Below are 19,282 nucleotides of genomic sequence, written 5' to 3' on the forward strand. Positions count from 1 at the left end.
AAAAAAAAAAAAAAAAAAAAAAAGGTATTAACTGTTGGCTTTAAGTCTTAAAATTTGGGTGGGTAAGGAGGTTTATAGACTGTGTTAGTCACTTTCTTGGGACAGAGACAAAAATACTTGACTCCAACAACTTGAGATATGTATCTTGGCTCATGGTTTCAGTTGATGGTTACCTGGCTCTAAGGCAGAAGTTACATGGTGAAAGGGTGTAGCAGAGCAGAGCTGCAGCCTTGGCAGCCAAGAAGCTGCCCTATTGTATATTTTAGTAACTATGAGTAATAACATTACTGATGTGATATGCTAAGATGGGTGTTAAATGGGTTCACTACAGAAACAATGACTGATGAATGCATAGGTTAATTGGCTAGATTTCATTTTACAAAAATTTTAGTTTTATAAAATTTAGTATTATATATTGAAAACAAGTTGTTTTCTAACTTGTTTTCCCACTATCAAAGATATATGAAACTACTAGTCATATCTACATATACTGAGTCTGTGGTAAAATTAGTACTGTGATGACTTCATAGTTCAACTAGAAGCAAATTTGAGTTTTCTTAGCCTTTTAGTATTTCTTAGGTGAATTTACAGCTACCCTTATACTTTCAAATTGTCAAACACAATTCAGTAAGTTCCTTTATTGTTTTGAAAATTCTAAATTGAGCCGGGCATGGTGGCGCACACCTGTAATCCCAGCACTCAGGAGGCTGAGGCAGGAGGATCGCTGTGAGTTGGAGACCAGCCTGGGCTACATAGTGAGTTCCAGGTCAGTCTCAACTACATAGTGAGAACCTGTCTCAAACAAAAAAAAAAAAAGAAAAAAAAAAAAAAAAAAAAAAATTCTAAGTTGAAAATCTTCATCCTAGCAAATAAAAGAAGAAATATGAAGTAGTATTAACATTGTTTTGCAAAACCATATGACACTTGCCACCACAAGTATTGGCTGTACTCATTTTTTTCTTTTCTTTTTTAATCTTTCTTTAACTTAATCTTTTACTTGTTTGTGTGGGTACTGGCTGGCAAATTGAACACATGGACTGAGCTACATGCCCAGTGCTTTGAGTCAGGGTTTTGCCAAGTTGCTAAGTGCTGACTTGTCATTCTCTTGCCTCAGGCTCCCAAGGTTTTGGGATTACAGGCATATACATCACCATGCCTGGCCATAACCTAATCTATTCTTAAATGGGCTGGAAATTGTTGAAATTAAAATTTCATATTTTGAAGCAGATGTAGTGGTACATGCCTGTAAGCCCAGCACTCAGGAGACTGAGACAGGAGGATAATCTCAAGTCCGAGGCCAGCCTGAACTACATAGCAAGACCCTGTCTCAGAAAAAAAGTTATTTTTAAAATAGATGTTGTAATTCCCCTTCCTGATAGAACGCAAGTCTTTCTGCATTCTCTTTTTAGGGTTACGAGTGAGTGGAATTGGAAGACTAAAGTAGCGGGCCCCAAATGTGAACATCTTAAACCTGCTTGGAAATTTGATAGAAACTGTGTTGCCCATGATAATGGGGCACTAGGATGCTGTGGGTGGCAGCTGTTCTTGAGTTAAATGGTAAATTTCCAAACAAAATGAGTCACAATCACTTCATAAATCTCAAGATGAAATATGACTTAACTCAGATATGAACTGATGGGGCTGGGAATATAACTCAGTGGTAGAGGGCTTGCCTGGCATGTTTAAGGCCCTGGGTCCACTCACCTTTACCACAAAAGAAAAACAAGCTGGTTAGAAGTAGAATCCAATCTGAACATTTTTTTACATTTTATTAGAAAAATAGTGTGAGGGGCTAGGGATTTAGCTCAGTGGTTCTGCCACCTGCCTCACAAGCACAATGACCCAATCTGATCTTGTTTTTCTTAAATGTTTTTATCCAGATAGTATAAAAACATTTAACTAAAACAAGTTGTCTGAGTAGGTATTAGTTAATAAGGTTCAAAATTGAAATTGACAAACTTCTTTCCATTGTTATCCCTGTATACCAGTGTCTCCCCAGCATTAATTTTGTGTATTATATTTTCTTCACCCCCCTCATCCCACCTCCCACTTTTTTGGGAGAAGGGGTGTGGCTTAAACTCATGGCCTTGCACATGCTAGTTATGACTCTGCTATGAGCTATATTCCCTATCCTAGACAACCTTGATTGATTGATTGTTTGAAACAGAGTCTTCCTATGTAGTTTAGGCTGGCTTTGAACTCTGTGGAGTCCAAGCTTTCCTTAAACTGTCAGTGATCTTCCATCTTATCCTCCCACGATTGCTGGGGTTACACAGTGTGCCACCATGCCTAGCTTTCATTTATTTTTGAGACGGGATCTTGCTATGTAGTCCAGGCTGGCCTGGAACTCCTTGTGTAGCCCAGGCAGACCTTGAACGCCTGGCAATCCTCTTGCCTCAGCCTCAGTGCTAAGATTACAAGAATGTGCCATCATGCTTTTCTTCTTTTTTAAACAGAAATGATCACACACTAAGCGTACTATTTTTTTACTGTTGCTTTGTTTGTGGTGCTAGGACTAGAACCCAAGGCCTTGTGATGCTAGTCAGGCACTGTACCACCAAGCTACATCCCTAGTTTTAAACCTGTTCTTTACCTTGTTTCTGCTGCTGCTTTTTTTTTTTTTTTTTTTTTTTTTTTCATTTAGTTCTGTGTCTTAGTGGTGGTTGTATATTTCTATATGAACATTTGTCTCACCCCCCCCAATGGTATTCTGCTTTATGACTACGCCAGGAAGTAGTATAAGCATCATTATTAATTTGCATTTAGCCTGTGAATAAAGTTGAGTATCTTCAAATATTAAAGAGCTGCTTATATTTTCTTTTCTGCAAGCTTTTTCTAGTTCTCTATTTTATCACTTGTCTTTGGTTGGGGATGGAGAGGATTCATGTATATCAGGAAGATATTTACATTAAGATTTTTTTTTTTTTTTTTTTTTTTGGCACCAGGGATCGAACTCAGCTCCTTAGGCTTGCGAGGCAGGCACCGGAACCACTGAGCCAAATTCCTGGCCCTACATTAAGATTTTTTGAATTAATGTATTGACATTTTTTCTTTTACAGATTTTGTGACATAATTAGAAATTTCTCCAGTATGAGATTGTAAAATTTTTGTGCTTTTTTTGAATATTTACATGGTTGACTTTAAAAATATTTTAACTCTTTTGACCCATATATAAGATGTGAAGGGGCCGGGGGTTTAGCTCTGTGGCTCTGCTGCTGCCTTGCAAGTGAAAGGTCCCAAGTTTGATTCCTGGTACCAAAAAAAAAGATGTAAAGTACAAATCAGACTTTTTTATATAGCTATCCATATAATACTATAACAAAGTTGAAATCCTTTTACACTCATCCTTGAACATACAGTTTATTTTCATTTTTAGCAGTTTCCTTGTATTAATACTACAACTTTTTGTTTTTTTGCTGTAGTAGGGATTTAACACAGTGCCTCCTCTATACTAGGCAAGTACTCAGACCAAGACTGGACTTTTTTTTTTGTTTTTGAGCTATATAGTTCAGGCTGGCCTCGAACTCCCTTGTACCATCTATGCTGGCCTCAAACTCACAGTGATCCCTCCTGCCATAGCCTACTGTGATTATAGGCATATGCCATCACACCTGGCCCTAGTCAGAACTTTTTTTTTTCCCCATTAAGTTTATTAGTAAATTTTAGATGTATAATATGATGGCATTCATCATTGGGAATTTGTGCCTTTACATGATATATCATGGCTCTTATTTTTCCCCATTTCTCTTCCATCCCTTCAACCCTTTCACCTCTCCCTTTTTACAAAGACTGTTTCTATTTTTTCATTTTTTCCTATATTTTCCTTTCCCTTGCTCCTCCCACTTCCTCCTCCTCAGAATTTTTCTTCCTGTTTTACACTATCCTATATTTTGATCCTTATTTACATTTTAGTTTCTCATTCCAGAGAAACTATTCGGTATTTACACATGTGTCCTATTTATTTCACTTGAGTATCACTTCAATATGCATCCATTTAGCTGTAAATGACTCTAGTTTCTCATTCTTTATGGCTTAGTAGTATTCCATTTTATTTTTAAAAACACATCTTCTTTATCCAGTCTCCAGTTGATGGGCATTTGGGTTGTTTCCAAATTTTAGCTATTATAAACTGTGCCACTATAAACATAGGTGCACATATATCATTGTGGTGTGATTCTTTTAACTCTTTTTGGGAAGATACTCAGTAGGGGAAATAGCTGGTTCAAATAGTTCTTTGAGGTATCTCCATTCTGATTTCTACAGTGGTTGCACCAGTCTGCACTCCCACCAACAATGGAGAAGGGTTCCTTTATCCCCACATCCCCACCAGCATGCTATTGGTTGACTTCAAAGAACAAGTTGGGTTTGGTGGTACATGCCTATAATGCTAACACTCTGGAGGCTGAGGCAGGAAAATCACTGCAAGTTCAAGCCCAATATAGGCAACTTAACAAATTAGCGACACCCTGTCTTACTAAAAGATAAATAAGTGAAAAAAGAAAAGAAAAAAAAAGATAAATGAAAAATACTCCAGAGTTGGGCGTGATGGTATATGACTATAGTCCTAGCACTTGGAGGCTGAGGCAGGAGGCTTGCCACAAGTTTGAGGCCTACCTGAGCTACAGATTCTGTCTCAAAAATCAAAACACAGCAAACATACGTAAATGATACTCTGGAATATTTGTCAGTGGTAGTTTGAACTTGGTACTCAGCATACTTTTCCTTTCGTTGTACTGCATTTGATGTGTAATAAGTCTTTCCTCATTTTGTAGGGTATCAGTTAGCAGAGCTATCAAGCCATTTGCAGAACCTGGCCGTCCTCCAGACTGGTTCTCTCAAAAAGTAAGTTACCAAGTGAAAGCTCTTTAATAGTCATTGGGATGTGGCTCTTTACCAGTTTCTGCCTAGTAATTCCAAGACTTTTATGCCATAAAGCAAGAGAATAGTTGAAAATGCCCTTTTCCTTTTCCCTACTGTTTGCTAATATATGTATGCATGTTCTGTATTTCAAACTCTTCTTCTTAGTGTGGTATAATAATTAAGAGCCCATGCTCTATAGTTAGACAAATCTGAGTTCTGTGTGATTCCACCTAAAAACTTTGGACCATGATCCTCAGTTTTCTCATTTATAAAATAGAGGTAAGAGTTCAGGATGGTTATAAAGTTACTTGAGGTAATATACTTGTATAAGTCAGCTTTCCTATTGCTAGGAGAAATATTCAATACCCATAGCTTAAGGGAGGAGAGGTTTAATTTGGCTCATGGTTTCATAGAGTTCAGTCCATGGCTCCAGGCAAGAACATAGCAGAAAGGCAAGTGGAACAAAGCTGCTCAGTTTATTTTGTCAAGGAAGCAGAATTGGGGAATAGTACCAGAGAAGAAGAGGCCAGGGATCAGATTCCAAGGTGACACCTCAATAATGTGACACACCCAGACACCCAGAAGTATGCTTTACTAATCTTCTAGTCAGCTTCCAAGTCAGTCATGTTCACAGTTAAGCTTAACTGTCCATAGGGAGGGGCAGGGGCTTGTAGAGGGTGAGTTAAAATAAAATTTTATTTTAAAGAAAGAAAAAGCTTAACTGTCAGAACATGTAAAACATTAGCATAGTGCTTGCATGTTGTAATTACTCAGACTGTAGCTATAAATATACTACAGTAATTAAGTTGGCATTTCCCAAGTACATGAAGACTTTTCGGAATCCTGGTATTGATTATTTTGAATTGATTTGATTGCAAAGTAATTTGCCTTCCTAGAAATCACACACATCTTGAACATAGCTACTGTCTCTAATCTTGAAGCTTTGAAAGCTTACTCCTTTCCAGGTTTGCTCATCATATTTTGTTTTTTTTAATTAATTTTATTTGTACATTTTAGATATACATATATATAATGATCACATTCATTATAGGGAATTTGTATCTGAACATGATATATCTTCTTCTTTTTCCCTAATTTCCTTCCTTCTCTTCAGCCCCTCCCTCTTCCCCTCCTTATGTTCAAAAGCTTCGGTTCCTTTTTTTCCTTCCATTCTTCCCCTACTTTCCTTTCCCTCTCCCCGCCGCTCATCACATTCTCATTTTTTTCTATAGCACTGTGCTTCTCAGTACTCAGAGCTATTGGAGACAACTGAGACCCCAAAGTAAGTATAAAGCCAGGTACTTCAATCAGTTCCCTTTAGTGGGAAGTTTTTTACTCTGGACATCTTTTATTTATAATTACTTGGTGGTAAAAGTATTGAAATGGGGTTGTAGCTCAGTGGTAGTGTTTGCCTAGCATGCATGAGGCTCTGGGTTTAATCCCTTGTATCACTACACACTACCACTACCCCCTTCCCCTCAAGAAAAAGTACATTTAGTTCCATTCTGGGAGAATGTTTGTAAGTTGCATTTGTTCATAAGTGTGACAGAGTGAGTCTTATGCATCTTTGACACAAATAGGCAATATAAAGCATAAAAAAACTTAATGTGTTCCATGATAATGTCCTTGTTTAGAATTGTGCCAGTAGTTGAAAGATTCATGTTAGAAGAATGAGTGATCTCTGCCATCTTTTCCCCTTGGTCTAATTTCACAGATTATTCAAATTATTTTCACTTTTGTTTCCATGGTTACTGCTTTGCTTCCTAGCAGTTCCCTCCACATCACCATGACACTTTCTCTTGCTTGCTAACACATGGGGCTCTGATTGAGCACTGTACTACAGTACACTTTCATTGTACAGTAAGTACGCAGCAGCACAGTTGTGACATTGTCCACCACACATAAGAGCTACTTTGACAGTTTGTTTGCATCTACAAATGTTCGTAACGTGAGGTCCATGCGCAACTTGAATGTTCACAAGTTGGGGACTTACTGTATAGGTGAATTTATGAGTAAGTGGCAAAGAAAGCTCAAAGAAAACAAACCGAGTGTGAACAAATGTTCTTTCATTCAAATATAGAGGAGAGTTTTGTGTTTTGTTTTGTTTTATTTTATTTTCCATAGACGGAAACGAGGTGAAAAAGGAGAAGTGGTAGAAACTGTTGAAGATGTTATTGTTCGGAAACTGACTGCTGAGAGAGTTGAGGAACTAAAGAAAGTAATAAAGGAAACTCAGGAGAGATACAGGTACTTATCAGACAGCATATAAAATAGTTGGGAAAAACATAAAGGTCTGAATTCTGGTACTGATCTTACTGTGTAGTCCCGGTTAGCCTTGAACTTGCTGTATACCCCAGACTGTTCTTAGGATCATCAACATCTTCCCGTCTCAGCCTCCCAAGTGCTGGGATTGTATTCATGTGATATGTGCCTCTAATCAAAGCCGCTTCAGGAGTTGAGGCAGGAGGATCAGTTAATTACATGAGTTTGAGGCCATTTTGGACAATACAGTGAGATCTTACCTGAATGGGATAAAAAATAAGCCTATTCTACCTACCTGTTTTTCTACAGACGGTTGAAAAGAGATGCAGAACTAATTCAAGCTGGACACATGGATAGCAGACTGGATGAACTTTGCAATGACATTGCAATGTGGGTTATATTATTCTTCCATTGTGCTCCTTTTTACTTCTTTCTCCCTCAAGTAATCTATCTCATATCCTCTGCCTCCCATCCCTTTAAATTTAAGGCAGATTCTGGGAAGGCATACCTGCAGATTGGTCTGGTGTCTGGGAGGGGACAGTGAGCCTAAAGAGGGATGTGTTAGAACATTTCCATATGAGAACTGAACAGTTCTAACTTAAAGGGTGCCTCTCTTTTCCCTGAGTGAAGAACTGGAGGTTGATACATATCATCAGCCAGCTGATTTGCTAATTAGAATTCTTGTTTGGGCCTTTTTCTCAAGAACATGCTGATTTGGTAAAAAAAATTCTTGAGAGCACTTTGAGCTATGGGGAGGAGCTAGAGCTGGCTAGCATCTAACCTTTATTTCCCTCTTTTTAGGAAAAAAAAATTAGAGGAAGAAGAGGCTGAAGTAAAGAGGAAGGCTACAGATGCTGCATACCAAGGTAAGCTGAATTAAAATTAATGTTGAGGAATTGATTTTACAATACTGCATGCATGCTACTGACAGTTGAAGACATTTTTTGACAATTCATTAGAACGCTTTTCTTTTGATATCTTCTCTCCCTGGTTGGTTTTGTTTGTTTTCTTTTCTTTTCTTTGTTTTTTTTTGGTACCAGGGATTGAACTCAGGTCCTTGCCCTTGCGAGGCAGGCAGTGGGGCACCACTGAGCTAAATCCCCAGCCCTCATTGGTGTTTTTTTGTTGTTGTTGTTCTTTTGTTTTTTAGTACTGGGGATCGAACTCAGGACCTTATGCTTGCAAAGCAGGTGGTGGAACCACTGAGCTAAATCCCCAGCCCTTTTTGGGGGGGCGGATTGTTTGGTTTGTTTTGGTTCTGGGGATTGAACTCAGGACCTTGCGCTTGCCAGGCAGGTGTGGCAAAACTGAGCTAAATCCCCAGCCTGGGTTTTTGTTTTTAACATTGCCTTTTTTTGTGGTGCCAGAGATTGATTCCAGGCTGTTCTCATATGCCATCCTTCACTGAATCATTCTTAGTCTTGAGAATAGATAACTTACATGTCATTTCAGGAGGTGATGCTTTTGGTGGGGTCCTTCAAAATTAAGGCTTCCACATGGTGTGAGCAAGCAGGCATTTCTTAAGAGACATTTCCAGTCCATTAATATGTTTCCAAAGTTATCAGAAAGTTAGACTTGTCAGAGTTCTTTCTATCCTTTTTATATACCTCCTTCCTGATTTTGTCATGTCTCATGATTTCCCACTTGTAGCTTCTGGAACAAGAATGCTTTGGTCTCTCTTGCCAGAACTATAGGAGAGTTAAAATTTTACTCTCTGAAATTTCAGTAATTTAAGTCTTTGGAGCAAACTGACAGACAAATTAACAAGAAAAAAGGGATATAAATTTGTTACATGCATTTGCACAAGAGCCTCATTAAATATAAATAGGGGCTGAGGGTGTAGCTCAAGGGTGGAGCGCTTGTCTAGCGTTCCTTAGATCCTAGGTTCAGTCTCTTGGAACCCCAGGCCCACCAAAAGAGATTCCTGTGATCTTTTATTCTCCTTCCAGAGTAAAAACATGCTTTAATCCAGGAAGAATTTCTCAGAAAATGAGCTCTTCTTAGAACACATGAGACTTCTGATTTACATTTAGGACACAGTGACTTGATAATAAGATACTGAACATAATTAAGGTTTTAGAAGTCAAAGCCTTGTGAAAAGATTTGAAAATAGCTCAGTCACTTGGATGAGGGAGAAACGTAGGCATTGGCAATTCTGGGAATATGTACATGCTGTAAAACAAGTGAGATTGTCCCTCATTGTTTCCTCTTTTTAAAAGCAAAATCTTGCCTGGTGTGGTGGTGCATACCTGTAATCCCAGTATTTGGGAGTCTGAAGCAAGAGGATTACTGTGAGTTTGAGATCAGCCTGGGCTACATACGTAGTGAGTTCAAGGCCAGCCTGAACTTCATAGTGAGACCCTTTCTCCAAAAACTATATATTAAGGAGTAAATAAACTGTTTTCCCCCTCCAAGGACTTTTGGGATAGTTAACTTGGTGTGAGAATTGCTGTTAGGGAAAATTTGAAAATTATCTCCAGGAGGGTTAAAGAAAGCTTTCTAATCCAAATTTATACTATTTTAGTAATACAGCATTCTTATTTGTCCTTCATTGTATAATAGAGTAATACTTTAGTTTCATTTATTTAATCCTGGAAGATTTAGAATTTGTTCTCTTTTATCTTCTAGCTCGTCAGGCAGTAAAAACACCCCCTCGGAGGTTACCCACTGTGATGGTCCGCTCTCCAATAGATTCTGCCTCCCCAGGAGGTGAATATCCCCTTGGGGACTTGACTCCAACCACTATGGAAGAGCCTGCCTCTGGGGTGAGTATATTTCCATCCATTGGAATTGGCCAGTGAAGTACATAAGCCAGCAGAGAGCTGAGTGATGAGAAAACTACTTTTGGCCTAGAGATAATTTCTTTTCTTGGTCTAAATGCTGAAGACTTTACCATGTACTGTGATCTAAGATAAGGATGTACCTAAAAGCTCTTTTGATAGGTAAATGACTATGTTCAGGAATTGTTTGCTAATTATACTAGTATATTTCCTGATGAAATAAGGGATAATTTCCTTATAAATATATTGGTAGGGGTAAGGAGTTTATAAATGGCAGGTTGGATGGAATGGTTGGGCCATTGTAGATTTGAATGGGTGGAAGAGAAAATATTGTAGAGAAGTATAGCTAAGAATAAGAGGAATAGAGGGCTTCTGTGCATTTCCACTCAGAACTAATAAAATAATAGTAAGACACACTAACCCAACCATATTAGTAGGGAACCTTCCATAGTTTGAGAAGTCAGATAAAGGTTCTCTGTTGTCTCTTAGGTAACCCCCGGGACTTTGCCGAGTACCCCAGTCACCTCGTTTCCTGGGATTCCTGACACCCTTCCTCCAGGCTCTGCACCCTTAGAAGCCCCCATGACCCCAGTAACAGATGATTCACCCCAGAAAAAGATGCTTGGACAGAAAGCAACTCCACCCCCCTCCCCTCTGCTGTCAGAGCTCTTGAAGAAGGGCAGCCTCCTGCCTACTAGCCCCAGACTGGTATGGAGACTTCTGTGGGTGTTTGAGAGCTGTGGTGATTTAGTACTTGGAAGGGAGTGACATGGAAAAAATGTGACATGGAAAAAAAAAGTTCAAAAGAGGAAGAGATGTCCTTGTTAAATGTTAATAAAAGAATAGCAACAACAACAATATAGTAGATTAATAGTATCCTTGGATCCTGAAGAATCAGAATCACAATTATTTTTGTCTTCTTCCCCAGAGAACTCTTGTGAAATAAGTTCTGGACATTATAGTTTAGAGTTTCCCATGGGTCTTGAGTTACTCTCTGTGGGTAGTAAGTTTTAGTTTTCAAGAAGTTTGGTTGACTGCTGCAGCTTTTTTTGGGAAGTGGTAGTAAAGGAAAGCTTGAGTGTAGCCTTCACCTTTATTCTTCCTGGTAGGTCAATGAGAGTGAAATGGCTGTGGCTTCGGGCCACTTGAACAGTACGGGTGTCCTTCTGGAGGTAGGCGGGGTCCTTCCCATGATTCATGGTGGGGAGATACAGCAAACACCCAATACTGTTGCAGCCTCCCCTGCTGCCTCAGGTAAGTCACTACTCTTCCTCTTATCTACTTCAGAGACAATAAACCTGATTTCAGTGTTTGTTATAAACAGTTAATCCTAGATTTAAAACCCAACTATTTTTTGTTTTTAACTTTGTTTTGGAGCTACTCTACCTGTTTAGGAACAATAGTACTTGAGATTACTAATCTATTCCGTCTTTAAAATACTGATAGTTTGAGCTGGGTATAGTTGGCTACTATCCTGTGGTTCAAGCATTTGGGAGGCTGAGTTGGAAGGATTGCTGGATTTTGAGGCCACCCTATGCTACAAGATCTTGTCTGAAAAAAACCAAAAAAGATTGACATAGTGAATGTCCGTGGCATAGATGTTGATCATAGTGACAGTAGAGTGTATAAAGATGTTTCTCTTGGGATGCAAAACAAAACGTACCAGAGAGACCTGAGATTACAGAATAGGGGAAAGAGATTTGGAACCAGAGATCTGGACTTGAATCTCAGGCTTTCCCAAAATTGATTTTTTTTTTTTTTTTTTTTTTTTTGAGGTACCGGATATCAAACTTGGGTCCTTGCGCTTGCAAGGCAGGTGGCAGAAACATTGATTTTATGACCTTGGGTAGCTAACTTAATTATTGAGGCTCATTTTCTCATTTTACTAGTTGTGATGTGTGTAGTTTAGTGAGATATGATGAGAATTAAGGTTAAAAATGTAAAGAGAGGCTTTATAAAATGTAGTAACATTAGATATTGGTATTTGAATGGTGTTGAACTTGGGTGGTTCATAGCCTGCTGGACCTCAGGAAGCGACAGATTTATTCATACCAGGTTTGATTTGGTTTTATTATTGTTCCTGGTAACTGAGGAAAAGTTACCTCCCTTTTTTTACATTTTGTGTTGTACTTTGGTTCATTTGTAATTTGGAGGAAGATCGTAGGTGAGGTTAGAGAAAGGCTATAGGTGATGAACTTATTGAACACTAGAATTGCTTTCATCCTTTGAGACTATAAAATATTTTCTTGGTTGAGTCTTAAAGTGGCTATTGCTTCTTGTTCATTTGCTTTCTTCTTATCTCATTTGTATACCTCTTTGTCTGTTAGGTGCTCCCACTCTTTCCCGGCTTTTAGAAGCTGGTCCTACACAGTTCACCACACCTCTTGCTTCCTTCACTACTGTTGCCAGTGAGCCTCCAGTTAAACTTGTGCCACCCCCTGTAGAGTCTGTGTCCCAGGCTACCATTGTCATGATGCCTGCGCTGCCAGCACCATCCTCTGCTCCGGCTGTCTCCACTCCTGAAAGTGTAGCTCCAGGTGCGTCCCTGACCCACGCCCTGAGCAGCTGCTAGGACCAAAATTTCATTTTGAGCTTCAGAAAGATGACCAAGAGATTAGCTCCTATTCAGATGGTTCTGTTCTTTCTCTGTAGTCATGTGTTATCTATCTTTATCCTTAGAAAACAAGGATATGGGTGGGCATTTGTGTGTTGGGATAAAACAGTTAAGTGTACAAATATGAGCAGGTTTGAGAATGTGTTCTTATCTTTCTAAATAAGACTGGGGAGAGGAAAATACAGGCAGATACGAGTTTCTGACTTTTGAATGTGTGGGTACTTGATACCTGTCTAGTGTCATCTCTGGGTGGTCACTTAGTACCCAGTAAGTTTCTGAATTGCCTTTTTCTTTCTGTTACTCAGTGAGTCAGCCTGATACATGTGTTCCTATGGAAGCTGTGGGAGATCCACATACTGTGACTGTTTCCATGGATAGCAGTGAAATCTCCATGATTATTAATTCTATCAAAGAAGAGTGTTTCCGATCAGGGGTGGCAGAAACCTCTGGAGGATCAAAGGCTCCCAGCATAGATGGAAAGGAAGATTTAGATCTGGCTGAGAAGATGGATATTGCTGTGTCTTACACAGGTGAAGAACTGGACTTTGAGACTGTTGGAGACATCATTGCCATCATTGAGGACAAGGTAATTATTCAGCAAAACCCCAAGGAGTCTCTCATAGGTTCTATGAAGGCTTCTTTTCTTCTTAATAAGAATTACTACAACAACTGTTTTGCCCATCTCTGTAGTCTGAAAACCCTTTGGTAGTGACATATTAGTTCTCTCTCCAACCGACCTTACAGTACTGGTTTGTACAGGACAGATGTCTGTTAATTGGTTGTTTCCAATGCATAGAGAAGATGGAGAGAGAAGCTGCAAGTGCAGGCCATTTCATTTGTGCTGACAAAATTGAGAGTTGGGCTTCTTTCTTTGACCTCAACAGTCTGTATTATGGGACAGGTAGATGATCATCCTGAAGTGTTGGATGTGGCAGCTGTGGAAGCAGCACTGTCTTTCTGTGAAGAGAATGATGATCCCCAATCCCTGCCTGGCCCCTGGGAGCACCCAATTCAGCAGGAACGGGACAAGCCAATACCTCTCCCTACACCAGAGATGACAGTCAAGCAAGAGAGGTTGGACTTTGAGGAAACAGAAAACAAGGGAATCCACGAACTGGTGGACATAAGGGAGTCTGGTGTTGATATCAAGGTGGAACCTACAGAACTAGAGCCAGGCATTTCAGGGGCTGAAATAGTATCTGGAGTTGTTCCAGCCACAAGTATGGAGCCACCAGAACTCAGGAGTCAAGACTTAGATGAGGAGCCCAGAAGCGCTACAACTGGAGAGATTGCTGAAGTGAATGGCTCCAGTGGGAAAAGTGATGAAATGCCACTTACATCTGTGAAGACAGAGGTATTAAATAAGATCAGGGGCTGGGGAGATGGAGGATTATAACTTCGTTAAGAATTCTTGGGCCAGGGATTTAGCTCATTGGTGCCACTGCCTGCCTTGCAAATGCAAGGTTCGGAGTTCGAGCCCTGGTACCACCCCCCAAAAAATGGTTGGCTTAGACTTTTGATTCTTTGTTGCATTCTTGAGTCCTGACATGTTTCATGTGTCTAAAGTCCATAGATTGTAATTAGTGCTATATACACTTCTCTTTGTTAAAGGTGACCATTTGAATCATACTGTATGAGTTGAATTTAGAATTTCTTCTGTGATCTTAATAGAGAAGAATAAAACATGGGAGCCATAGCAGTTTACCAATACTTAGGATACTTGTTCTTTTTGTGGTCTTTAGGCATCCCCTGAAAGCATGTTATCTCCATCACATGGCTCAAATCTCATTGAAGATCCTTTAGAGGCAGAAACGCAGCACAAGTTTGAAATGTCAGGTAAATTAAAGACAGGAAATCTGTACTCTGTAACTAACTTGAAATTCTTTTGCTTTGGCTTCTGAGGGTTTGTGGGTTGTGGGCAAGTAGAGGAGGTAGAATAGGTCAGCATGGAAAGGAGAGCTGTAGGGGATTGTGGTCCATAGTGTGGGGAAGGCTAAGGTGGAAAAATCTTCAGGTAGTCTTTTTCTCCTCTGCAGACTCATTGAAAGAAGAATCAGGGACTATTTTTGGAAGCCAGATAAAGGTATTTCAGACTTTTCTTTATTCCTCTTGTCATGCGATTAGATTTCCCAGTAGCACTATTTTTTAAATTAAATTTTAGGGAAAAAAAAATTTTAGGAAACTCACAGCTTTATTCTCTTGAGACTGGTAAGGAGTTGCATGGGGAAAAGCTGCAGTGGACAATCTGGCAGAGTAGGAGTATGTTAGCAATATGTGCCTCCTACCTGTAAGAGTGTGAACATCACACAGACCTTTTTTTGCATATAGTGTATGAAGAAGCTTCAATACACCCAGAATGAATTGTAGTAAATAGGGATACCAGAGCCAGGGAGAATATATAGAAATTTCAAAGAGAATTATCCAAAAAGAATCATCCAGTTTTCTTTTTAGAATTACTAAAGCAGTAGTAACAGAAAAGTAATGTGATGTGAGCTTGCTCCATCAGATGAGACATGAAATAAAACTATTTTTGATAACTTTGTACCCAGGGTCAGAGTTCCTCTCAAGAGCAAGGGGAAAGAAGGAACGCCTCTTAGCTTAGTCTTAAGTAAGTAGCTTTTTTTTTTTCTTCCTTTTAAAGAAAGATCCTGGATTTTATTCTTTGTCCAGGTTCTAAGTTTCTTCGCTTAGACAGTGCCATAAATAGATGGTAGTATGAGTGATAGAGGGCTCAGTCAAAAACCAGTGTGAGGCCATTGCTAGAACTGATCTAACCCAAAAGACAGAGCATGTTTAGTGATGCTTTGCTGGATAGATTTGCTTGCATTTGTTGACTGGAGCACACTGTGTCTAAGGATGCCCCAGGTGAGGATGAGGAGGAAGATGGAGTCAGTGAAGCAGCCAGCCTAGAAGAACCTAAGGAAGAAGATCAAGGAGAAGGCTATTTGTCAGAAATGGATAACGAACCCCCTGTGAGCGAGAGTGATGATGGTTTTAGCATACACAATGCTACGCTGCAGTCACACACACTGGCAGACTCCATCCCTAGCAGCCCTGCTTCTTCACAGTTGTGAGTATCTGATATTCTTTTATTAAGGCCAAGATAGTGAAGATGAGAAGAGAGGATTGACTGTCTCACCTTTCCTTTCTTAGTCCTGGGCAAATAATTAACAAGAAGTAAATAGGACTGTGTGTGTGTCTGCACATTTGTGTGTTTGGGGGTTTTTTTGGTACCAGGGATCACACTCCGGTCCTTGTGCTTGCGAGGCAAACAGCGGCACCACTGAGCTAAATCCCCAGCCCTGTGTGTTTGTTCTTGAGGCAGAGGCTTGCTGTGTAGCCCAGGCTAGCCTTAAACTCTCTGTGATCATCCTCCAGTCTCACAAGTGCTATAATCAAGGAATTATAGATATGTGTCACCCCTCTTGGCTAGGACTTTTAAAAAAAACGTGCCTAGTAGAATTCGTGTGTCTCTCTTTCAGCTCTGTCTGTAGTGAGGATCAGGAAGCTATTCAGGCCCAGAAAATCTGGAAGAAAGCCATCATGCTTGTATGGAGAGCTGCAGCTAATCATAGGTAAGTTGGCCTTACCAATCAGTAGATTCATTTTCTCTTGCTCTTCCTTGTTGGGTGACTGTAAAAAGATGTCATGAGTAGGCTTTTTTACACTACTAGTGTTGGGTTTTTACTATTTTCAGCCCTTTCAGTAAATTCCTTCCCCTATGAGCCTGAAAAATTGTTTGAAATTGCAGTTTATTTTTTGTTTTATTTTGCTTTTGGACAGGTATGCCAATGTCTTTCTACAGCCTGTTACAGATGATATAGCACCTGGTTATCACAGCATTGTACAGAGGTAAGCCATGGTCCATCCAGCATGCTGAATTGCCTGAATCGTAAGTTTTCCAGACTTAGTGAATTTTGGCTTTAGACATAAATTTAAGGCAAACTTTTTTTTTTTTCATTATGATAACCATGTACTGGGCCAGGGATTTAAAAGCTCAGTGGTTTCGCCACTTGCCTTGCGAGCGCAAGGTCTTGAGTTTGATCCCTGGTACCACAAAAAACAAAACAAAACAAAAAAACTGTGTACTAAATTGACCATTACAGTGTCTCAGTCACCAACAGTTTAAAAGAACAAGCCCCTTTTATTTCCTTCTCAATGCTTATCATACAGACTGCTTTTTGGGTTTAATGCATGTTTTGAGACAAGGAGTTGGCATTTTTGCATCTCGGCAGTGGAGAAGTGAAGGTGTATATGAGGAGGTCTGTGTGGTGACAGTGTACTTAAAAATCAAAGTAAGTTCTCTTTTTCCACTGCTATTTACCATTGCTGTTTTGTTTTTTAGGCCTATGGATTTATCAACTATTAAGAAAAACATTGAAAATGGACTGATTCGCAGCACCGCTGAATTTCAGCGTGACATAATGCTGATGTTTCAGAATGCTGTAATGTATAATAGCTCTGACCATGATGTCTATCACATGGCAGTCGAGATGCAGCGAGATGTTTTGGAGCAAATCCAGGTACTTTGAGGATCCTTTGTTTTGACAGAATGGGGTGCTGTGGTTTTTACTTGGAATAACCATTGGGGTTGCAGTGACAATATTTTGTTCTTGCCCTAATCATGTTGATTTTTCTCTGGTCTTGATGAGGAAGTTATGACAGAAGAGTCAGTCTTGGGCAAATCATTCAATTTTCTGAAGGATTGCTTGTAAGTGTCTCTAGGGATTGAAACTAATACCTTCACACTGAGCTAGATTCCCAGCCCTTTTTTTATTTTGAGACAGATGCTCCCTAAGTTGACCAGCTGGGCTTGAACCTGTGATCCTCCTACCTCAGCCTGCCAGAGTCCTGGGATTATAGGCATATGTCAATTGTGCCTGGCTTTTTAAACGTTTTTTTTTTTATTTGTGAAGTGCTGAGGATCAAATACAAAGCCTCAGGGATGTTAGGCAAGTGCTCTACCACTGAGCTACATCCTCAACATGAAGTTTTTAATAAATTTTTTGAAAAATGAATGTATATTTTTAAATACAAAGTATCTGGTATGAATACTCAACAGAGTTTCTTCTCTGTCCCTTTTCATGACCAGATACCTACTTCTGTCCTGAAGTTGCATTACTAGGCACCCTTTGAGATAATTGAATCTTGAGGGAATAATATATCTTTGCAAAGGCTGCCAAATTACTTTAGTTGAGGAATGGACTTTGGTTTATCATACTAATACTAATATTCTTTTTGTCATTCTTAGAGGACAGAGTTTTTGCTCTTATAACAAAGTTATTAAGCTAGTTGGCATTTTCAGATTTATTTATTTATTTGTTGGAGTTTTTTTTTTTTTTTTTTTAAGAGTCTTGCTATGTAGTCCAGGCTATGCTTGAATTTATAGTAATCCTCCTGTCTCAGCCTCCCAAGTGAAGTGCTAGGATTATAGGTATGTGCCACTGTGCCTGGTCCTTTCAGATTTTTTGCGATGCCTGTTACACCTAAAATTTAAACTTATTATACTAAATTTCCAATAAGTCAAGAAATATTCACTGGGAGTGGTGGCACATGCCTAAAATCTCAGCACTCAGGAGGGTAAGGCAGGAGGATCGCTGTGAGTTCAAGACGAGCCTGGGCTACATAGTTCCAGATCAGTCTCAACTACGTAGTGAGACCCTGTCTCAAAAAACCTAAATAAATAAACAAATGTTTGAGAGCTGGGGATATAGCACAATAGCGTGCTTGCCTAGCATGCCTCAGTCCCCCAATATCATTTTTTAAAAAAGGTATTTGGAATGCCTAAAGCCCTGGGTTCAACTCAGCACCACTAAAAAAAGATATTTGAGTAGAGGGGTAAATACAAAACCCTGTTTACACAGCTTGAGGTTCTTCCTAATTGGATCAGATCTCTATGGCCGACCTTGTTTTTCCTCCTAACAGCAATTCTTGGCCACACAGTTGATTATGCAAACATCTGAGTCTGGGATCAGTGCTAAAAGCCTCCGAGGGAGAGATTCTACCCGAAAACAGGATGCTTCTGAGAAGGTGAGGAGACCAGCAAAGAGCCTGTTTGCCAGTGTTACAGTGCCAGAAGTCTAAAGCATCCAAAGAACTTTATGTTATTACTTGGCACTGCCAAGCTTATACTTTTCATGGTATACAGACACTTAGATATTAGAATGGTAGTTGTTCGCTCCCATCCAAGCATTGATGCAATCTGCTATGACTAAGAGACCCAGTTAAATGGGAGGAAGTTTTAGCAGTGTGAGTGAATTATTAATTCCTTTGGGAGAGTGCTCTTAAGGTGGGGGAAATGATTGAGCTCTGTGCAGCTGAGTACTATCAGTTCCCATTCCAGTGTCATAATGGCTAGATTGCTTTTGGATCTCTTTCCTCTTGTTCTTGAGTTTTAAAATTTTGTCTGTGTGTATGGTGCTTATGTCTCTGTCCTGAGGTTTGGGGTGCTTGTGGCTGAGAGTTTCTGTGGAACCTGATCAGTGTTTGTTTGTCCTCTAACAGGACAGTGTCCCCATGGGCTCTCCTGCCTTCCTTCTCTCTCTCTTTGTAAGTATTGAATGGCTGCAAGAGATGGTATTGCCAGAAAAAATTCTCAGCTCCTGGCTGGGGGTGGGTGGCAGAGGGAAATTCCAACATACAGACTGTGGCAATGTCTTAAACTTCTGTTTATTCAGGTTGTTGAGCAAGAAACTGTCTTTTCTTCTGCATTTCTGCCCTTTTTAAAAATTTTATTTATAATTTTTTAATTTTTTTTTTTTTTTTT

The 19,282-nt window shown here is 39.6% G+C and overlaps 1 protein-coding gene across 4 annotated transcripts in view; it reads left to right on the plus strand.

The window, feature by feature from the left end:
- Nucleotides 1–19,282, plus strand: part of Brd8 (bromodomain containing 8) — a 45,036-nt gene that overhangs the window by 8,055 nt on the left and 17,699 nt on the right. For 2 of the 4 annotated variants that reach the window (XM_010613761.3, XM_010613762.3), the window contains exons 3-21: nucleotides 4,773–4,842; nucleotides 6,093–6,142; nucleotides 6,985–7,107; nucleotides 7,432–7,512; nucleotides 7,924–7,988; nucleotides 9,751–9,887; nucleotides 10,392–10,610; nucleotides 11,012–11,156; nucleotides 12,230–12,439; nucleotides 12,822–13,102; nucleotides 13,418–13,870; nucleotides 14,259–14,352; nucleotides 14,553–14,599; nucleotides 15,372–15,586; nucleotides 15,999–16,091; nucleotides 16,300–16,368; nucleotides 16,862–17,039; nucleotides 18,442–18,546; nucleotides 19,021–19,065. In XM_010613761.3, the coding sequence (XP_010612063.1) occupies nucleotides 4,773–4,842; nucleotides 6,093–6,142; nucleotides 6,985–7,107; nucleotides 7,432–7,512; nucleotides 7,924–7,988; nucleotides 9,751–9,887; nucleotides 10,392–10,610; nucleotides 11,012–11,156; nucleotides 12,230–12,439; nucleotides 12,822–13,102; nucleotides 13,418–13,870; nucleotides 14,259–14,352; nucleotides 14,553–14,599; nucleotides 15,372–15,586; nucleotides 15,999–16,091; nucleotides 16,300–16,368; nucleotides 16,862–17,039; nucleotides 18,442–18,546; nucleotides 19,021–19,065 (2,680 nt within the window). The remainder of the gene's footprint in view (nucleotides 1–4,772; nucleotides 4,843–6,092; nucleotides 6,143–6,984; nucleotides 7,108–7,431; nucleotides 7,513–7,923; nucleotides 7,989–9,750; nucleotides 9,888–10,391; nucleotides 10,611–11,011; nucleotides 11,157–12,229; nucleotides 12,440–12,821; nucleotides 13,103–13,417; nucleotides 13,871–14,258; nucleotides 14,353–14,552; nucleotides 14,600–15,371; nucleotides 15,587–15,998; nucleotides 16,092–16,299; nucleotides 16,369–16,861; nucleotides 17,040–18,441; nucleotides 18,547–19,020; nucleotides 19,066–19,282) is intronic. The other 2 variants (XM_010613763.3, XM_010613764.3) reach the window with 2 other exon arrangements.

The sequence above is a fragment of the Fukomys damarensis genome, unplaced genomic scaffold (assembly GCF_012274545.1).
Source record: "Fukomys damarensis isolate Sample0158 unplaced genomic scaffold, DMR_v1.0_HiC HiC_scaffold_3, whole genome shotgun sequence".
Lineage (NCBI taxonomy): Eukaryota > Metazoa > Chordata > Mammalia > Rodentia > Bathyergidae > Fukomys > Fukomys damarensis.